A 15,575-nucleotide genomic window follows, 5' to 3' on the forward strand; every position below is an offset into this window, starting at 1 on the left:
CAACACCGCCGATCTTAGTGTCGTCCGCAAACTTACTAACCCAGCCCTCCACCCCCTCATCTAAGTCATCTATAAATATCACAAAAAGTAGAGGTCCCAGAACTGATCCCTGCGGGACACCACTAGTCACTGCCTTCCAATCCGAGGGCACTCCTTCCACCACAACCATCTGCTTTCTACAGGCAAGCCAATTCCTAATCCACACAGCCAAGCTTCCTTGGATCCCTTGGTCTCTGACCTTCTGAAGAAGCCTACCATGAGGTACCTTATCAAACGCCTTACTAAAATCCATGTAAACTACATCCACCGCACTGCCCTCATCAATCTTCCTGGTCACCTCCTCAAAGAACTCTATCAGGCTTGTGAGGCAAGATCTTCCCTTCACAAAGCCATGCTGGCTGTGCCTAATCAGTCCATGATTCTCTAGGTGTTCATAAATCCTATCCCTTAGAATCCTTTCTAACAGCTTACCGACCACAGAAGTGAGACTCACCGGTCTGTAATTCCCTGGACTATCCCTACTACCTTTTTTGAACAAGGGGACAACATTCGCAACCCTCCAATCCTCTGGCACCATCCCCGTGGACAACGAGGACTCAAAGATCCTTACCAGCGGTGCAACAATCTCCTCCCTAGCCTCTCGAAGCAGCCTGGGGAAAATCCTGTCAGGCCCCGGAGATTTATCTGTCTTAATATTATTTAACAACTTCAACACATCCTCTCTCTTGATATCTACAACCTCGAGAACATTACCCTTACCAACACTCCCATCCGTGTCATCAAGACCCCTCTCATCGGTGAATACCGAAGAGAAGTATTCATTGAAAACTTCTCCCACTTCCGCCGCCTCCAGGCACATTCTCCCACCTTTGTCTTTAAATGGACCTACCTTTACCCTAGCCATCCTCCTACCCTTCACGTACTTGAAAAAGGCCTTGGGATTTTCCTTAACCCTACTAGCCAACGCCTTTTCATGTCCCCTTCTAGCTCTCCTCAGCCCTTTCTTAAGTTCCTTCCTCACTACCCTATATTCCTCACGGGCCCTGTCTGAACCTTGCTGCTTATACCTCACGTACGCTACCTTCTTCTCCCTAACAAGTCGTTCCACCTCTCTCGTCACCCACGGTTCCTTCACCTTGCCATTCCTTCTCTGCCTCACCGGGACATATTTATCCCTAACATCCTGCATAAGATCCCTGAACATCCACCACATCTCCATGGAACATTTCCCTTCAAAAAGGACATCCCAATTTACACTCCCAAGTTCTCTCCTTATAGCCTCATAGTTCACCCTTCCCCAGTTAAATATCTTCTTGTCCTCTCTGCACCTGTCCCTGTCCGTGACAATTTTAAAGGTTATGAAGCAATGGTCACCCACCAATAGATCCTTCACCTGTCTCGGTTCATTTCCTAAAACTAGGTCTAGCATGGCATTCCCTCTAGTTGGCCTGTCGACATACTGCGTCAGGAATCCCTCCTGGACACATTTAACAAATTCTGACGAGTTGAAGTCCCCCAACTGCTGCTCCATCCTTTCCTGCATCACATACTTCTTGGTTTATTGCCTGTGCCACTGTAATGTGATTATTCGGTGGTCTTTAGACAACTCCCACAGTGATTTCTTTCCCTTCACTATTCCTAATCTCTGCCCAGATGGACTCAACATTCTACTCCTTGGATCTTATATTGTCTCTCACTATCGCCCTGATCTCATCCTTAATTAAGAGCACTACCCCACCTCCCTTACTTCCCTGCCTGTCCTTCTGTATTACCCGATATCCTTGGATACTTCATTGCCACTCATCTCCACCCTGCAACCACATTTCTGTAATGACCACTAAATCATACCCATTTGTACTGATTTGTGCCACAAGTTCACTCACCTTGTTTTGAATACTACGGGCATTCAGATAAAGTGCCCTTACACTCATTTAGAATCTAGTGAGCTTTGTGTCCTTTGTGTTTGACTTTTCTGTACTCCACTCTTACTTTTCTCTTCCCTAACTTTTGATTTGGTCTCTGCTTTGCTTCCCACTGTCTTTCTGCACGGATTCCCATCCCCCTCCCCAACAGCACGAGCAAACAATCCCTCTAGGACATTGATCCCAGTCCCGCCCAAGTGTAGACCGTCCGGTTTGTACTGCTCCCACCTCCCCCAGAACTGGTTCCAATGCCCCAGGAATCTGAAACCCTCCCTCCTGCCCCACTGCTCAAGCCACATATTCATCCTAACTGTGCTGCTATTCCTACTCTGACCAGCACGTGGCACAGGTAGTAATCCTGAGATTATTTCCTTTGAGGACCTACTTTTTAATTTATCTCCTAGCTCCCTAAATTCGGCTTGTAGGATCTCATTCTGCTTTGTTCCTATATCATTAGTACCTACATGCACCACATCATTCCCCCACCCCCACCCCCACCCCCTTTCAGAATGCTCTGCAGCTGCTCTGAGAATCCCCGACCCTTGCACCCGGCAACAGCACACCAACCGGAAGTCCTGTCTATGACCACAGAAGCTCCTGTCTATTCCCCTTACGATGGAACCCCTGCCATTATAGCTCTGCCGCTCTCTTCCCTTCCCTCCTGTGCAGCAGAGCCAGTCCGCAGTCTCTTGAGTTAAGATTTCTCATAGATCCTCATTGCACTCTTTCCAACTCAATGGCATATTTCCCATAACAGGGTAACTAAAACCGTACACGATACTCCAGGTGTGACCTCACCAACATCTTGTATAGCTGCAACATAATGTCCCAACTCCGATACTGAATGCCCTGACTGATGAAGGTCAGCATGCCAAACGTCTTTTTCACCACCCTGTCTACATTTCATGCCACTTTCAGGGAACCATGTACTTGTACTCCTAGGTCCCTCTGTTGTACAACACTCCCCAGGGCACTACTGTTCACTGTGAAAGTTTTACCCTAGTTTTGACTTGGAACATAGAACAATACAGCAAAGGAACAGGCCTTTCAGCTCATGATATTTTGCTGAACAAATTAAACTAGTAATTAAATCCCGAACTAAACTAATCCCTTCTGCCTTTGCAATGTCCATATCCTTCCATTCTCTGCACATTCATGTGCTTATCTAAGGGCCTCTTAATTACCTCTATCGTATTTACCTCCACTACCACCCCTGGCAGCACATTCCAGGCACCCACCACTCTCTGTGTAAAAACCTTGCCCTGCACACCTCCTTTGAACTTACCCCCCTCACCTTAAATGCATGTCCTCTAGTTTTAGACATTTCGACCCTGGGAAAAAGATACCAGCTCTCTATCTATGCCTCTCATAATCTTCTAGACCTCTATCAGTTCTCCCCTCAGCCTCTGCCGCTCCAGAGAAAGCAACCCAAGTTTGTCCAACCTCTCCTCATAGCACATGCCCTCTAATACAGGCAGCATCCTGGTAAACCTCTTCTGTATGCTCTCCAAAGCCTCCATCTCCTTCCTATAATGGTGCGACCAGAATTGAATGCAATACTCCAGATGTGGCCTAACCAGAGTTTACTAAAGCTGCGTCATACCATCCCGACTCGTGAACTCAATTCCCCGACTAATAAAGGCAAGCATAGTCATACTCCTTCATTACCACTGTATCAATTAGTGCAGCCACTTTCAGGGAGTTATGGACTTGGACCCCAAGAGCCCACTGTACATCAACACTGTTAAGGGTCTTGCCATTACCAGTGTGCTGTAACTTTACATTCGATCTCTCAAAGTGCAACACTTCACATTTGGCTGGACTAAACTCCATCAGCCATTTCTCCACCGATATCTACAATTGATCTATATTTCACAACACCACCAATCTTTGTATCATTTGCAAACTTACTAATCCAACCGTCCACATTTTCATCCAGGTCATTTATACAAATGACAAACAGCAGAGGTCCCAGTACGGATTTCCCAAAATGCAGCACCTCACACTTATCTGTCTATTTTATAGAAATGTATAAAATCTGGAGGGGCATAGATAGGGTGAATGCACATTGTCTTTTTCCCAGGCAAACGGAACCAAAAACTGGACAGCATAGTTTTAAGGTGAGAGGGGAAAGAATTACGAGGGACCTGAGGGGCAACTTCTTCACCCAGAGAGTGGTGCATATGTGGAACGAGCTGCCAGAGGAAGTGTTTGAGGCAGATGCAATAACAACATTTGGATAAGTATATCCACAGGAAAGATTTGGAGGGGTATGGAACAAACACAGGCAAATGGGACTAGCCTAAGTGGGCATCTTGGTTGGCATTGGATATGTTGGACTGAAGGGCTTGTTTCTGTGCTGTATTACTCTATGACTCTCTCTCTCTTGCTTCCACATCTTTCCTGTAGTGTGGTGACAAGAACTGTACACAACACTCCAAATGCAGTCTAACTAATGTTTTCTATGACTGCAACATGATGTCCCTACTCTTATACTCAACTCCTCGGTCTATGAAAGCAAGCATACCAAAAGTCTTTCTCACTACCTTATCCACTGGTGTTGCCACCTTCAAGGAGTTATGGACTTGCACCACAAGATCTCTCTATTACAACTCTAAAGTTGCTACTGTTTACTGCAAGTATCCCTACAGAATTTGACATCCCAAAGTGCAGTACTTCCCATTTATGTGGATTAAATTCCATCTGCAACCATTCCATTCAACTTTCAGGCTGATCTATGTCCCACTGTATCCTTAGACAGACTTCTTTGCTATCTATGACTCCACCAATTATCAATTCATCTGCAGACTTACTAATGCATACATATATATAACGGTTCCAGCACCGATCCTTGTGGTACAACACGTTACAGATCTCTAGATGGAAAACACCCCTCCACCACTATCCTCAGCCTCCAATCACCAAGCCAATTTTGGATCCAATTCATTAACATACCTTGGATCCCTTGTGCCTTTACCTTCCAGGCCAACCCAGCATGAGGGACCATGTCCAAAGCTTTACTAAAGCTCGTATGGACAATACCTACCTCCTTGACTTCACCAATCTCCTTAGTTACCTCCCAAGAAAAACAGATTTGTGAAACCCATCCCTCATTGCCTTTGATGAACCACATACTTGAACTGCTGCAGTCCTTTTGATGAGCATACTGTCACAGTGCTATTGGGTAGGGAATATGGGATGTAGAACCCGAAGAAGAGGATTAAACCTTGTTCATGGGCACCCCAGCACCTGACATTTACCTGACCATAAATTCCCACAGGATTGTGTGGAAAGTTATAAGTGAAGTAATATTCAAGAATCCTTTGGAAAGGAGGAAAGAGAACAAAATCAAGATTCTACTCACTGTTGTTACTTTTTCTTTTACTTTCTCCACCTGCTCAGGCTTCCTTAGTTGTTCAGTCTGCTCCTTTGTCACTTCAGAGCGCGATTCCGTAAGGCCAGTTATGGACAAGGCTTCTTCAGCTTTCACATCCTTTATTTCAGCTGCTTCATGTTTGGTGACTACCTGCAAATGTTTTGGTGCAGATGATTCTGCGTCTTGTTTCTCAGCGGTTACTGTTTGCTCGGGAATAGATTGAAACTGCTTTTCCTCAGCGGATGGAGGCTGCTCTCTAGTGCCTGGTTTTGGGGCGTGTAATTCCTGTTCCAGAGCTGCGTCTTGTTTAGTTGTAAGTGTTGTTTCTGCTGGTTTGGCTGGAACAATTGAGACTGCTTCCTTTGTCTCTGCTACTTGGGAAGTTCTTGCCTTTTCTTGCTCTGTTTCTTTTGGCTGAGGGACCATTGTTTGTTCTCCTGAGGGTTTGGAAGGTGATGAACTAGTTGAAGGTGGAGATGGTTGTTGTTTGGGTGGGGGGAGACCAGGCGATGACTGTTTCACTGGTGGTTTTGATGACATTGGAAGCAAAGGTGGCATTTTTCCAGGGTCTCCAAGTTGTCCACTGAGAGCCCGTTGAGTCTGACAGGTCAAGCACAACCATTCCTCAACCTAAAAGACATAAACACCACTTCAGTAAAAATCCTTTCTTTTACCTGCTCACTTTCAGTCAAATTTTAGAATTATGGAGTCATGGAATATTAACAAGAGGGAGGTCACAGCCCTTTGAATCGATCCCATCTGTCTGTGAGACCAGGGCACTGAGTTCACTTTCTCTTATAGATCTGCATTTTTTATGCCCAGTATTAATCTCATTTCCTTCTGATCTGCCTCCACTCTGTCACAAAACATGTTTCAGACCCTAACCACATGCTGCAAAACAGCCTTTCCTTATGTCACCTGTGGTCCTTTGCCCAATCACCTTTCAAGCTCCGCCCTTTGCTTTTTGACCTTTCCATCAATGGGAGCAGTTTCTCTTGATCTATTCTGTCTAGACTCATTACTTTGAATCCCTCAATCACATCTCCTCTCAACCGTGTCAGGTTTAAGGAGAACAATCCCAGCCTTGGCCTATTCCCCTAGAGTTTAGAAAAGTAGAAGGTTATTTGTAGAATTCTGAGAGATATTGACAAGGTAGATGCTAATAGGGTGATTCCTCTCAGAAGAGAATCCAAAACCAAGGGTATTGGATTCTCTTCTGAGAGGAACCACCCTGTTAGTATCAGGGTGACCAATCATAGTTATACAGCATAGAAACAGGCCCTTTTGCCCAATACTTCCATGCTGACCAAGATGTCTACCTGATGTAGTCCCATTTGCCTATGTTTGGCCCATATCCCTCGAAACACTTCCTATTCATGTACCTGTCCAAGTGTCTTATAAACATTGTAATTGTACCCGCCTCTACCACTTCCCCTGGCAGCTTGATCCACATACACACCACCCTCTGTGTGCAAAAGTTGCCGCTGAGGTCCCCTTTAAACCTTTCCCCTCTCACCTTGAACCTGTGCTCTCTAATTTTATACTCCTATACCCTGGGAAAAAGACTGTGGCCATCCACCTTATTACACCCCTCATGATTTTATGCACCTTTCTAAGGTCACCCATTAGCCTACAATACTCCAGGGGAAAATTTCCCAGCCTATCCAGCTTCTGTTTTTAACTCAAACCCTCCAGTTCCAATAACATTCTCATGAATCTTTTCTTGCTTAATGACATCCTTCCTATAGCTGTGTGACCAGAACTGCACACAATACTCCAAGTGTGGTCTCACCAGCAACTTGAACAGCTGCATCCCACTCCTGTACTCAATGTCCTGACCAATGAAGGCAAGTGTGCCAAATGTCTTCTTTATCACCCTTTCTACCTGTGTCGCCACTTTCAGGGAACTATGTATCTGTATCCCTAAGTCTCTCTGTCCAATAACACTCACCAGAGCCCTAGAACTTACTCTGTAGGTCCTGCCTAGGTTTAACTGATCAAAATGCAGCACCGTACACTTGACTGAGTTAAATTCTATCAGCCATTCCTTGGCCCACTTCTTTTGTTCACCTAGATCCTGTCGTAGTCATATAACCTTCTTAATTGTCCATGACACCACCAATTTTCATCCGCAAACCCACTACTGGATTGGATATTCACTGTCCAGGCCCAAAAGGTTTATTGCCAACTTCATCTTTTCAGCACAGCAGCAGAAACGGTTCAAGGTTCAAGATGTTTGTTGTTCACTGAGTTAAACTTCTAACCAGTATTCTTTGCTCACCCTCTTGAATTAATCAAGATAAATAAAAGGATCCACGTTGACCTAATTAAACACTCCATCCACCTGGCCCGATAAGTGTAGTTGCGAAATATCACATACAAATGATGTCAACAAATAGGAAAACAATAAATGTTAGAAGGCAGTCAGGGTTGTTAAGGGTGACAGAGAGAAAACACAGAATCCATTCCTCAGCATCCGCATTAGGACATTATCCATCTAAGTCTTGCCTACTTATGTGTTTGTTTACAAGTAGTTTAGTACTTGATTCCAGCACCTCCTCTGTAGTGTGTCCCTGATATCAATCACTGTCCATATAAAAAACTTACCCTGCAGATCTCCTGTTCCATTTCGTAGGTTACTCCAAGTACAGGTACTTATTTCAGGTAAAAGTGCAAACTTTGAGAAAACTCTGCTCACCTATGTATTGAAACATAAGGGGTGGATCTTTTCAGAGAAATAATGATGTCAACTAATAAATATGTCAACAGTCTGCAAATCACCAAGTAATTTCAGGGGATTCAGGATATGCATATTGCAAATCTCTTGAACTAGTTGATCGATTTATGACCCTGCTCCTTGCTTTGCACAGGCACCTTCTTTCCCTTGTTGGCATTTTTAAGAACTGCTGGATTAGATGTTAATCACTCAGAGAACCAATTTAGGAATTAAGTCTTGGAAAATTTACTGAAGATTAACAATGCAAGTTTTCTAGTCTAGTAAGTTTAAACATCAATTTAAGCTGGACTGATCTGTAATGATTGGAATATCTTGAATCATTGAAGGTCCAAAATATATTTTGTTTTGCTTTGTGAAGTCATCACCAGTAATCAAGGGAAATAAACATGCTGCTGCCTTCTGAAAATATCTCACCCGGTCAGGTCCAGCACAGGGCCTGTGATCCCATCCACTCCAGTGGGATTATAAAGCAGAGATTAAGCAGGCAAAGGGAAAGGTACATTACTTGTATTAAAAATAATTGCCTCAGCTTCATGTTTTTAACGTTGTGTTTATGTGGTTTTAATTAACTTTATTTTAGAAAATCTATTAATTTTATCTTTTCATTGCAGGTTACAGCAGGGTTCTGTTCCTGTGAACTGTTCGTAACCCGGACAGTCCACAAGTCGGAAATGCAGCTGTGAACCAAGTTCCCACAGGGCAGTCCTGCAGCAGCCAGCGAATCCATCCCGCCAGTCTCCCAGACACTCCCTCATATGTAGGGACTGTACATAAGTTAGGTATTGATAAACTGGGGAGAACCTGTGCTTTATTTGACAGTTTTTGATACGTGTCTGAATGTCAGAGATGTTTAAAAGCTGGTGAAGCTGTGACACCTTCCAAAAGGCTAGCAGGGCACGATGTGCTGATTGCCCTCATACTCAGCTGTAAGCTTTCAAAAATCTATAACTCGGAAGCCACTTGAACTGCTCCATCATTCAATACCTCAGCTCCCCAGATTCTCTCAAAATTCACAACAGACACAAAAAAACTTTGTTAGACCACACTTGGAGTACTGTGTTCAGTTCTGGTCGCCTCATTATAGGAAGGATGTGGCAGCTTTAGAGAGGGTGCAGAGGAGATTTACCAGGATGCTGCCTGGATTGGAGAGCATGTCTATGAGGATAGGTTGAGTGAGCTGGGGGCTTTTCTCTTTAGAGTGAAGGAGGATGAGAGGTGGCCTGATAGAGGTGTACAAGATGATGAGGCAGTGCAAAAATGGCTAACATGAGGGGGCATAATTTTAAGGTGCTTGGAGGAAGGTTTAGGGGGGATGTCAGGGGTAAGGTTTTTTACACAGAGAGTGGTGGGTGCGTGGAACGCACTGCCGGCAGAGGTTGTGGGGGCAGATACATTAGGGACATTTAAGAGACTCTTAGATAGACACATGAATGATAGAGAAATGGGGGGCTATGTGGGAGGTAAGGGTTAGATAGATCTCAGAGCAGGATAAAATGTTGGCACAACATCGTGGGCCAAAGGGCCTGTACTGTGCTGTAATGTTCTATATAGACAGATCTCTCAGTGCTGAGCTTGTCTGTGAATAACAACTGCCCTGAGAACCTAGAGAATGGTGAAAATGGTTTGATTTTTACATTAATTTTCTATTAATTTCAGTCACAAGTTGAAAAGCAGCAAATTCAAAAAAGGACTGAATTGAGTTCTAGTTACATGCTTTAGAAATGTACGAACAGCACCCAGGGCATTAACATTCATTTGACAAGTTCTTTCAGCAATTCCCTTTAATGGTTTCTGACAGCTCTGATGGGAACAACCAAGTTAATGAGAATGCATGTTGTGTCCATACAATTATAGGGCTTCATTTTGCAATTTACATGGGCTTTAAGAGCCTTGTGTTATATCGTTCATTTTTAATAGAAAGTGTCCAATACCAGGCCTCAATTCACCAAATAAATCAGCAATATCACAAACTGAGAAACAAAACTAGATTCTCATGAAAATCAAAAAAAATTGCAGATGCTGGAAATCTGAAATAAAAACAAGGTCCTGTCAGCTGGTTCAGAAGGTTAGATCACATGGGATCCAGGGTGAGATAGGAAATTGGATACAAAATTGGCTTGGTGGTAGGAAGCAGAGGGTGGTTGTGGAGGGTTGTTTTTCAGACCTGTGACCAGTGGTGAGCCACAGGGATCGGTGCTGGGTCTTTTATTTTTCATCATATATATATTAATAATTTGGAAGAGAATATAAGTGGCATGGTATAGTGTAAAAGGTCATGGCTGTTATGTGACCGTGACAACACTGACCCCTCTGGCTGGGATGACACCACTGAGCACATGACCGAAAGCGACACCACTGTCAATCAAGGTTTGGCTCCACCCCACTAGGTAAACACCTTTGTCCTTGCTGGACCACTCGGAGCGGTCTGTGCGAGCACCTTTGTCCTGGGCACATTTACCATTGGCCTGTTTAAACACCCTTGTCTTGTTGGACCACCCAGCCCCCCAGCAGTATAAAAGTGCTGCATGTTTGGTTTCCTACCTCCTTCTGTCTCCGAGGATGTTGAGGTAAGCTGTGCACTACTTCAGGGCAGTGTGTGTGTGTGTGTGTGTGTGTGTGTGTGCGCGTGCGTGCGTGCGTGCGCGCGCACGGCGCACACACCTCATCCCCTGTTGCAATTTCCCTCCACATTCGCAATCTCCTGCTTGAGAGTGTGTGAGTGTGCATCCGTTCCCATTCATTCTGTCTCCGCGTTTGTCTTTGTTAGGGTCCAGACCTTTATCTTTAAGATACCAAAAGAACCTTTTTCATAACACATGGTTACTAAGTTTGCAGATGACACCAAAATCAATCGTATAGTGAACAGTGAAGAAGGTGTCTAAGGTTACAACTGGATCTAGGTCAACTGGGAAAGTGGGCAAAGGAGTGGCAGATGGAATTTAACTCAGATAAGTGGAAAGAGATGTACTTTAGGCAGTTAAACCAGGCCAGGATATACATAGTGAATGGCAGGGCTCTGGGTGTGTTGTTGAACAGAGTGACCTAGGATACAAATACATAGGTGACACAGGTAGACAGACTGGTGAAGAAGGTGTATGGCATGCTTGCCTTCATCAGCTGAGGCAATGAGTATAGGAGTTGGGACGTTTGGTACAGTTGTACAAATCATTGACTAGTCTGCACCTGGAGTACTGGTCACCACACTATAGGAAGGATGTGGTTTAGCTGGAGAGGGTGCAGAAAATATTCACCAGGATGTTGCTGGCAGTGGAGAGTGTGAGTTATAAGGAGAGACTGGACAGGCTGGGACTGGTTTCCCTGGAGGCTGAGGGATGACCTAATAGAGGTTTATAAAATTATAATAGGCACAGATAGGGTAGATAGTCAGTTTTCTTTCCAGGGTAGGAGAGTCTAAAACCAGAGGGAATCAACTTAAGGTGAGAGGGGAAATATTTAAAGGGGATCGGAGGGGCAGGTTTTTCGTACAGAAGTGGTGCATGTATGGAACGAGCTGCCAGAGAAGGTGGGAGAGGCGGGTACACTTACAACGTTTAACAAACATATGAACAGGTACGTGGATAGGAAGGGTTAGAGGGATAGGGCCAAATGCAGGCAAATGGGATGAGCTTAGATAGGTATCTTGGTCAGCATGGACCAGCTGGGCTGAAAGGCCTGGTAACTCTAGGACTCTTGTGAATCTATGAACGAAACAGAAAATGCTGGAACTGCTCAGCAGTTATGGCAGTACCTGTGGAAGTAGAAACTGTCAGAATTGGGGAAGAGAAAAGTCAATTTCAGTGGCAGAGAAAGTGGGGGAGGGATGGATGGAACAGAAGGAATATCTCTGAAAGGGTGAGACCAAATGAGTAAAAGTGGCGATAGGAAACAGATTGTGCTTCTTTGTGCTTTGTGTTTTTTACAGCAGGGCTGAGGGACAGGTATTTGTCGAGAGAGACAGAAGGTCAAACAACAGAAATGTTTTGATAGACACATTACCTAAAGTTGTGGAATTCAATATTGAGACCTTGGTGGCTGCAGCGTGTCCAGACAGAAGATAACGTGCTGTTCCTTCAGCTTGCACTGGACTTCGATGTGAGAGAGCAGAAGGCTACAGACAGGTCAGAGTGGAGTTTGGATCAAGAATTAAAGTGGCAACAGCAAGCCTACGGTCATTCTTGAGGACCTAGTGCAGATGCTCCACAAGATGATGACTCACCTGTATTTGGCTTCTCCAGTGTAGCAGGGACCACGCTGCAGACACTGTGATCAGTGGTGTTGTGAATAGTGTAGAGGTTTGCCAAAGGATACAGTGGGATATAGATCAGTTACAGATATGGGTAGAGAAATGGCAGATGCAGTTGAATCCGGCCAAATGTGAGATGTTGCACTTTGGGAGGTCAAAAGCAAGGGTAAAAGGACAATAGTAGCAGTTATATATAGGCCCCCTAATAGCAGTCAGGAAGTGGACTATAAATTGCAGTTAGAAATAGAAAAAAGCGTGCCAGAGTGACAACATTAAGATAATTATGGGGGATTTTAACATGAAGGTGGACTGGGAAATTCAGCAAGGCAGTAGAACTCAGGAGAGTGAGTTTGTGGAGTGTCTATGGGACGGCTTTTTGGAGCAACTTGTTGATGAGCTCACCAGGGGATCGGCTATTTTGGATTGGGTGCTGTGTAATGAACCGGGGGTGATTAGGGAACTAAAGGTAAAGGAACCATTAGGAACTAGTGATCACAATATGATTGAGTTCAGTTTCAAATTTGAGAAGGAGAAGCTGATAACTGGTGTATCGATATTTCAGTGGGACAAAGGAAATTACAGTGGCATGAGAGAGGAGCTGGCCCAAATTGATTGGAAGAGTAAGCTAGCTGGAGGGACGGCAGATCAGAAATGGATTGAATTTCTACAAGAAATCAGGAAAATGCAGGATAGATATATTCCAAGAAAAAAGGTTTTAAATGGAAAAAAGGCACAAATGAGGATAACAAGAGAGATGAAGGCTAAAAAGAAAAGCAAAAGGGAGAGCATACAAGGAAGCAAAAATTAGTGGGAAAACAGAACACTGGGAAACTTTTAAAAACCTGCAGAAAGAAACTAAGAAGGTCATTAGGAAAGAAAAGATGAATTATGAAGGGAAGTTGGCAGATAACATTAGAAAGGATATGAAGAGTTTTTTTTAAATATATAAAGAGTAAAAGAGAGACACGGGTTGATATAGGACCAATCGATAATGGTGCGGGAGAGATTATAATGGATAATAAAGAGATGGCAGAGGAAGTAAATTATTTTGCATTGGTCTTCACTGTGGAGGACATCAGCAATATATCGGTTAGTCAGGGGTCTCAAGGGAAGGAACTGAGGTTAGTTAAGATTACTAGAGAGAAGGTGCTAGGAAAACTAAATGGACTAAAGACTGATAAGTCTCCCGGACCGGATGAGGTGCATCCCCGGGTTCTGAAGGAGGTGGCTTTTAAGATAGCGGAGGCATTGGTGATAGTTTTCCAGGAATCGATAGACTCCGGCATGGTTCCAGAGGACTGGAGGGTCGCAAATGTAGTTCCGCTGTATAAGAAAGGTGTGAGGCTGCATAAAGGAAATTACAGACCTATTAGTCTGACATCGGTGGTGGGAATGTTATTAGAATCGATCCTCAAGGATGAGGTTATGGAATACCTAGAGGTGCAAGGCAAGATAGGTCCAAGCCAATGTGGTTTTGTGAAGGGAAGATCCTGCCTGACCAACCTATTGGAGTTTTTTTGAAGAAATCCCAGGTAGGGTGGATAAGGGAGAGGTGGTAGATGTTGTGTAGTTAGACTTTCAAAAGGCCTTCGACAAAGTGCCGCACAAGAGACTGGTTAATAAGATGAGAGGTCATGGAATTACAGGTAGGAATAACAGAATGGGTGGAGCACTGCCTGCTTGGCAGGAAGCAAAGGGTGGGAATAAAAGGATCCTGTTCTGGTTGGCTACCGGTTACTAGTGGTGTTCCGCAGGGGTCGGTGTTGGGGCCGCTTCTTTTTACCTTGTACATTAACGATTTGGATGATGGAGTAAATGATTTTGTGGCTAAGTTTGTGGATGACACCAAGATAGGTGGAGGAGTAGAGAGTGTTGAGGAGACAGGAAGGTTGCAGAGAGACCTAGATAGTTTAGGAGATTGGGCAAGGAAATGGCAGATGAGATTCAATGTTGAGAAATGTGCAGTTGTACACTTTGGAAACAGAAATAAACGGGCAGATTATTATCTAGAAGGAGAGAAAATTCAAAGTACAAAAGTACAAAGGGACTTGGGGGTACTCGTGCAGGATACCCCGAAGGTTAACCACCAGGTCGGATCGGTGGTAAAGAAAGCGAATGCTATGTTGGCACTCATTTCGAGAGGTGTAGTGTATAAAAGTAAGGAAGTGTTGATGAGGCTCTACGGAGCACTAGTGAGGCCTCATTTGGAATACTGTGCACAGTTTTGGGCCCCATATCTTAGGAAGGATGTGCTGATGTTGGAGAGGGTTCAGAGGAAATTTATGAGGATTATTCCCGGAATGAAAGGGCTTACATATGATGAGTGTTTGTCGGCTCTTGGACTGTACTCACTGGAGTACAGAAGAATGAGAGGGGACCTCATAGAAACATTTAAAATGTTGAAAGGACTGAACAGAGTAGATGTGGCCAAGCTGTTTCCCTTGGTGGGTGAGTCCAGGACCAGAGGGCACAATCTTAGAATTAGAGGGTACAGGTTTAAAACAGAGATGAGGAGAAATTTCTTTAGCCAGAGGGTAGTGAATTTATGGAATTCCTTGCCATGTACAGCAGTGGAGGCTGGATCACTGGAGGCGTTTAAGGAGGAGATAGATAGATATCTAAATGGTCGGGGTATCACGGGATATGGGGATAAGGCCTGAAATTGGGGTTAGAATAGTTTTTTTTTCATTGCCCCCCCCCATTTCTCATTCTTTTTTTTCCCTTTTCTTTGGAGCAGACTCGATGGGCCGAATGGCCTTCTTCTGCTCCCTTGTCTTGTGATCTTGCGAAGGTATGCAGTTAGTGGCAGGACCCAAAAACAATGTTGATGTGCAAAGTGATCTTGGGGTTTAAGCCCATAGGTCCTTGAAAGTGTACACAGTAAAGAAAGCATATGGCATGCTTGCCTTTATTAATTGAGGCATTGCATTCAAGAGTCAGGAAGTCATGTTACAGCTTTATAAGGCTCTGGTTAGGTCACATCTTGCATTCAATTCTAGTTGCCCCATTACAGGAAGGATGTGGATGCTTTGGAGAGGGTGCAGAAGAAGTTTACCAGGATGCTGCCTGAATTAGAGGGCATGTGCTATAAGGAGAGGTTGGACAAACTTGGGTAGGTTTCTCCGGAGTGGCAGAGGCTGAGGGGAGACCTGACAGGAGCTTATAAGATTACGAGAGGCACAGATAGAGTAGACAGCTGGTATCTTTATCTCAGGATCAAAATGTTCAATACTGGAAGACATGTATTTAAGGTGACAGGGAGAAAGGTCAAAGGAGAAGTGTTGGGTAAGTTTTGTT

The 15,575-nt window shown here is 44.3% G+C and overlaps 1 protein-coding gene across 14 annotated transcripts in view; it reads right to left on the reverse strand.

The window, feature by feature from the left end:
• pcloa (piccolo presynaptic cytomatrix protein a) overlaps nt 1–15,575 on the reverse strand; it is a 528,901-nt gene that overhangs the window by 337,906 nt on the left and 175,420 nt on the right. For all 14 annotated transcript variants that reach the window (XR_007957842.1, XR_007957841.1, XR_007957844.1 and 11 more), the window contains exon 4: nt 5,287–5,928. Coding sequence is in view for 11 of the 14 variants with exons in the window: in XM_052034279.1 (XP_051890239.1) it covers nt 5,287–5,928 (642 nt within the window). In the remaining 3 variants the exon portion in view is untranslated. The remainder of the gene's footprint in view (nt 1–5,286; nt 5,929–15,575) is intronic.

Source organism: Pristis pectinata, chromosome 19 (assembly GCF_009764475.1).
Source record: "Pristis pectinata isolate sPriPec2 chromosome 19, sPriPec2.1.pri, whole genome shotgun sequence".
Taxonomy (NCBI): domain Eukaryota; kingdom Metazoa; phylum Chordata; class Chondrichthyes; order Rhinopristiformes; family Pristidae; genus Pristis; species Pristis pectinata.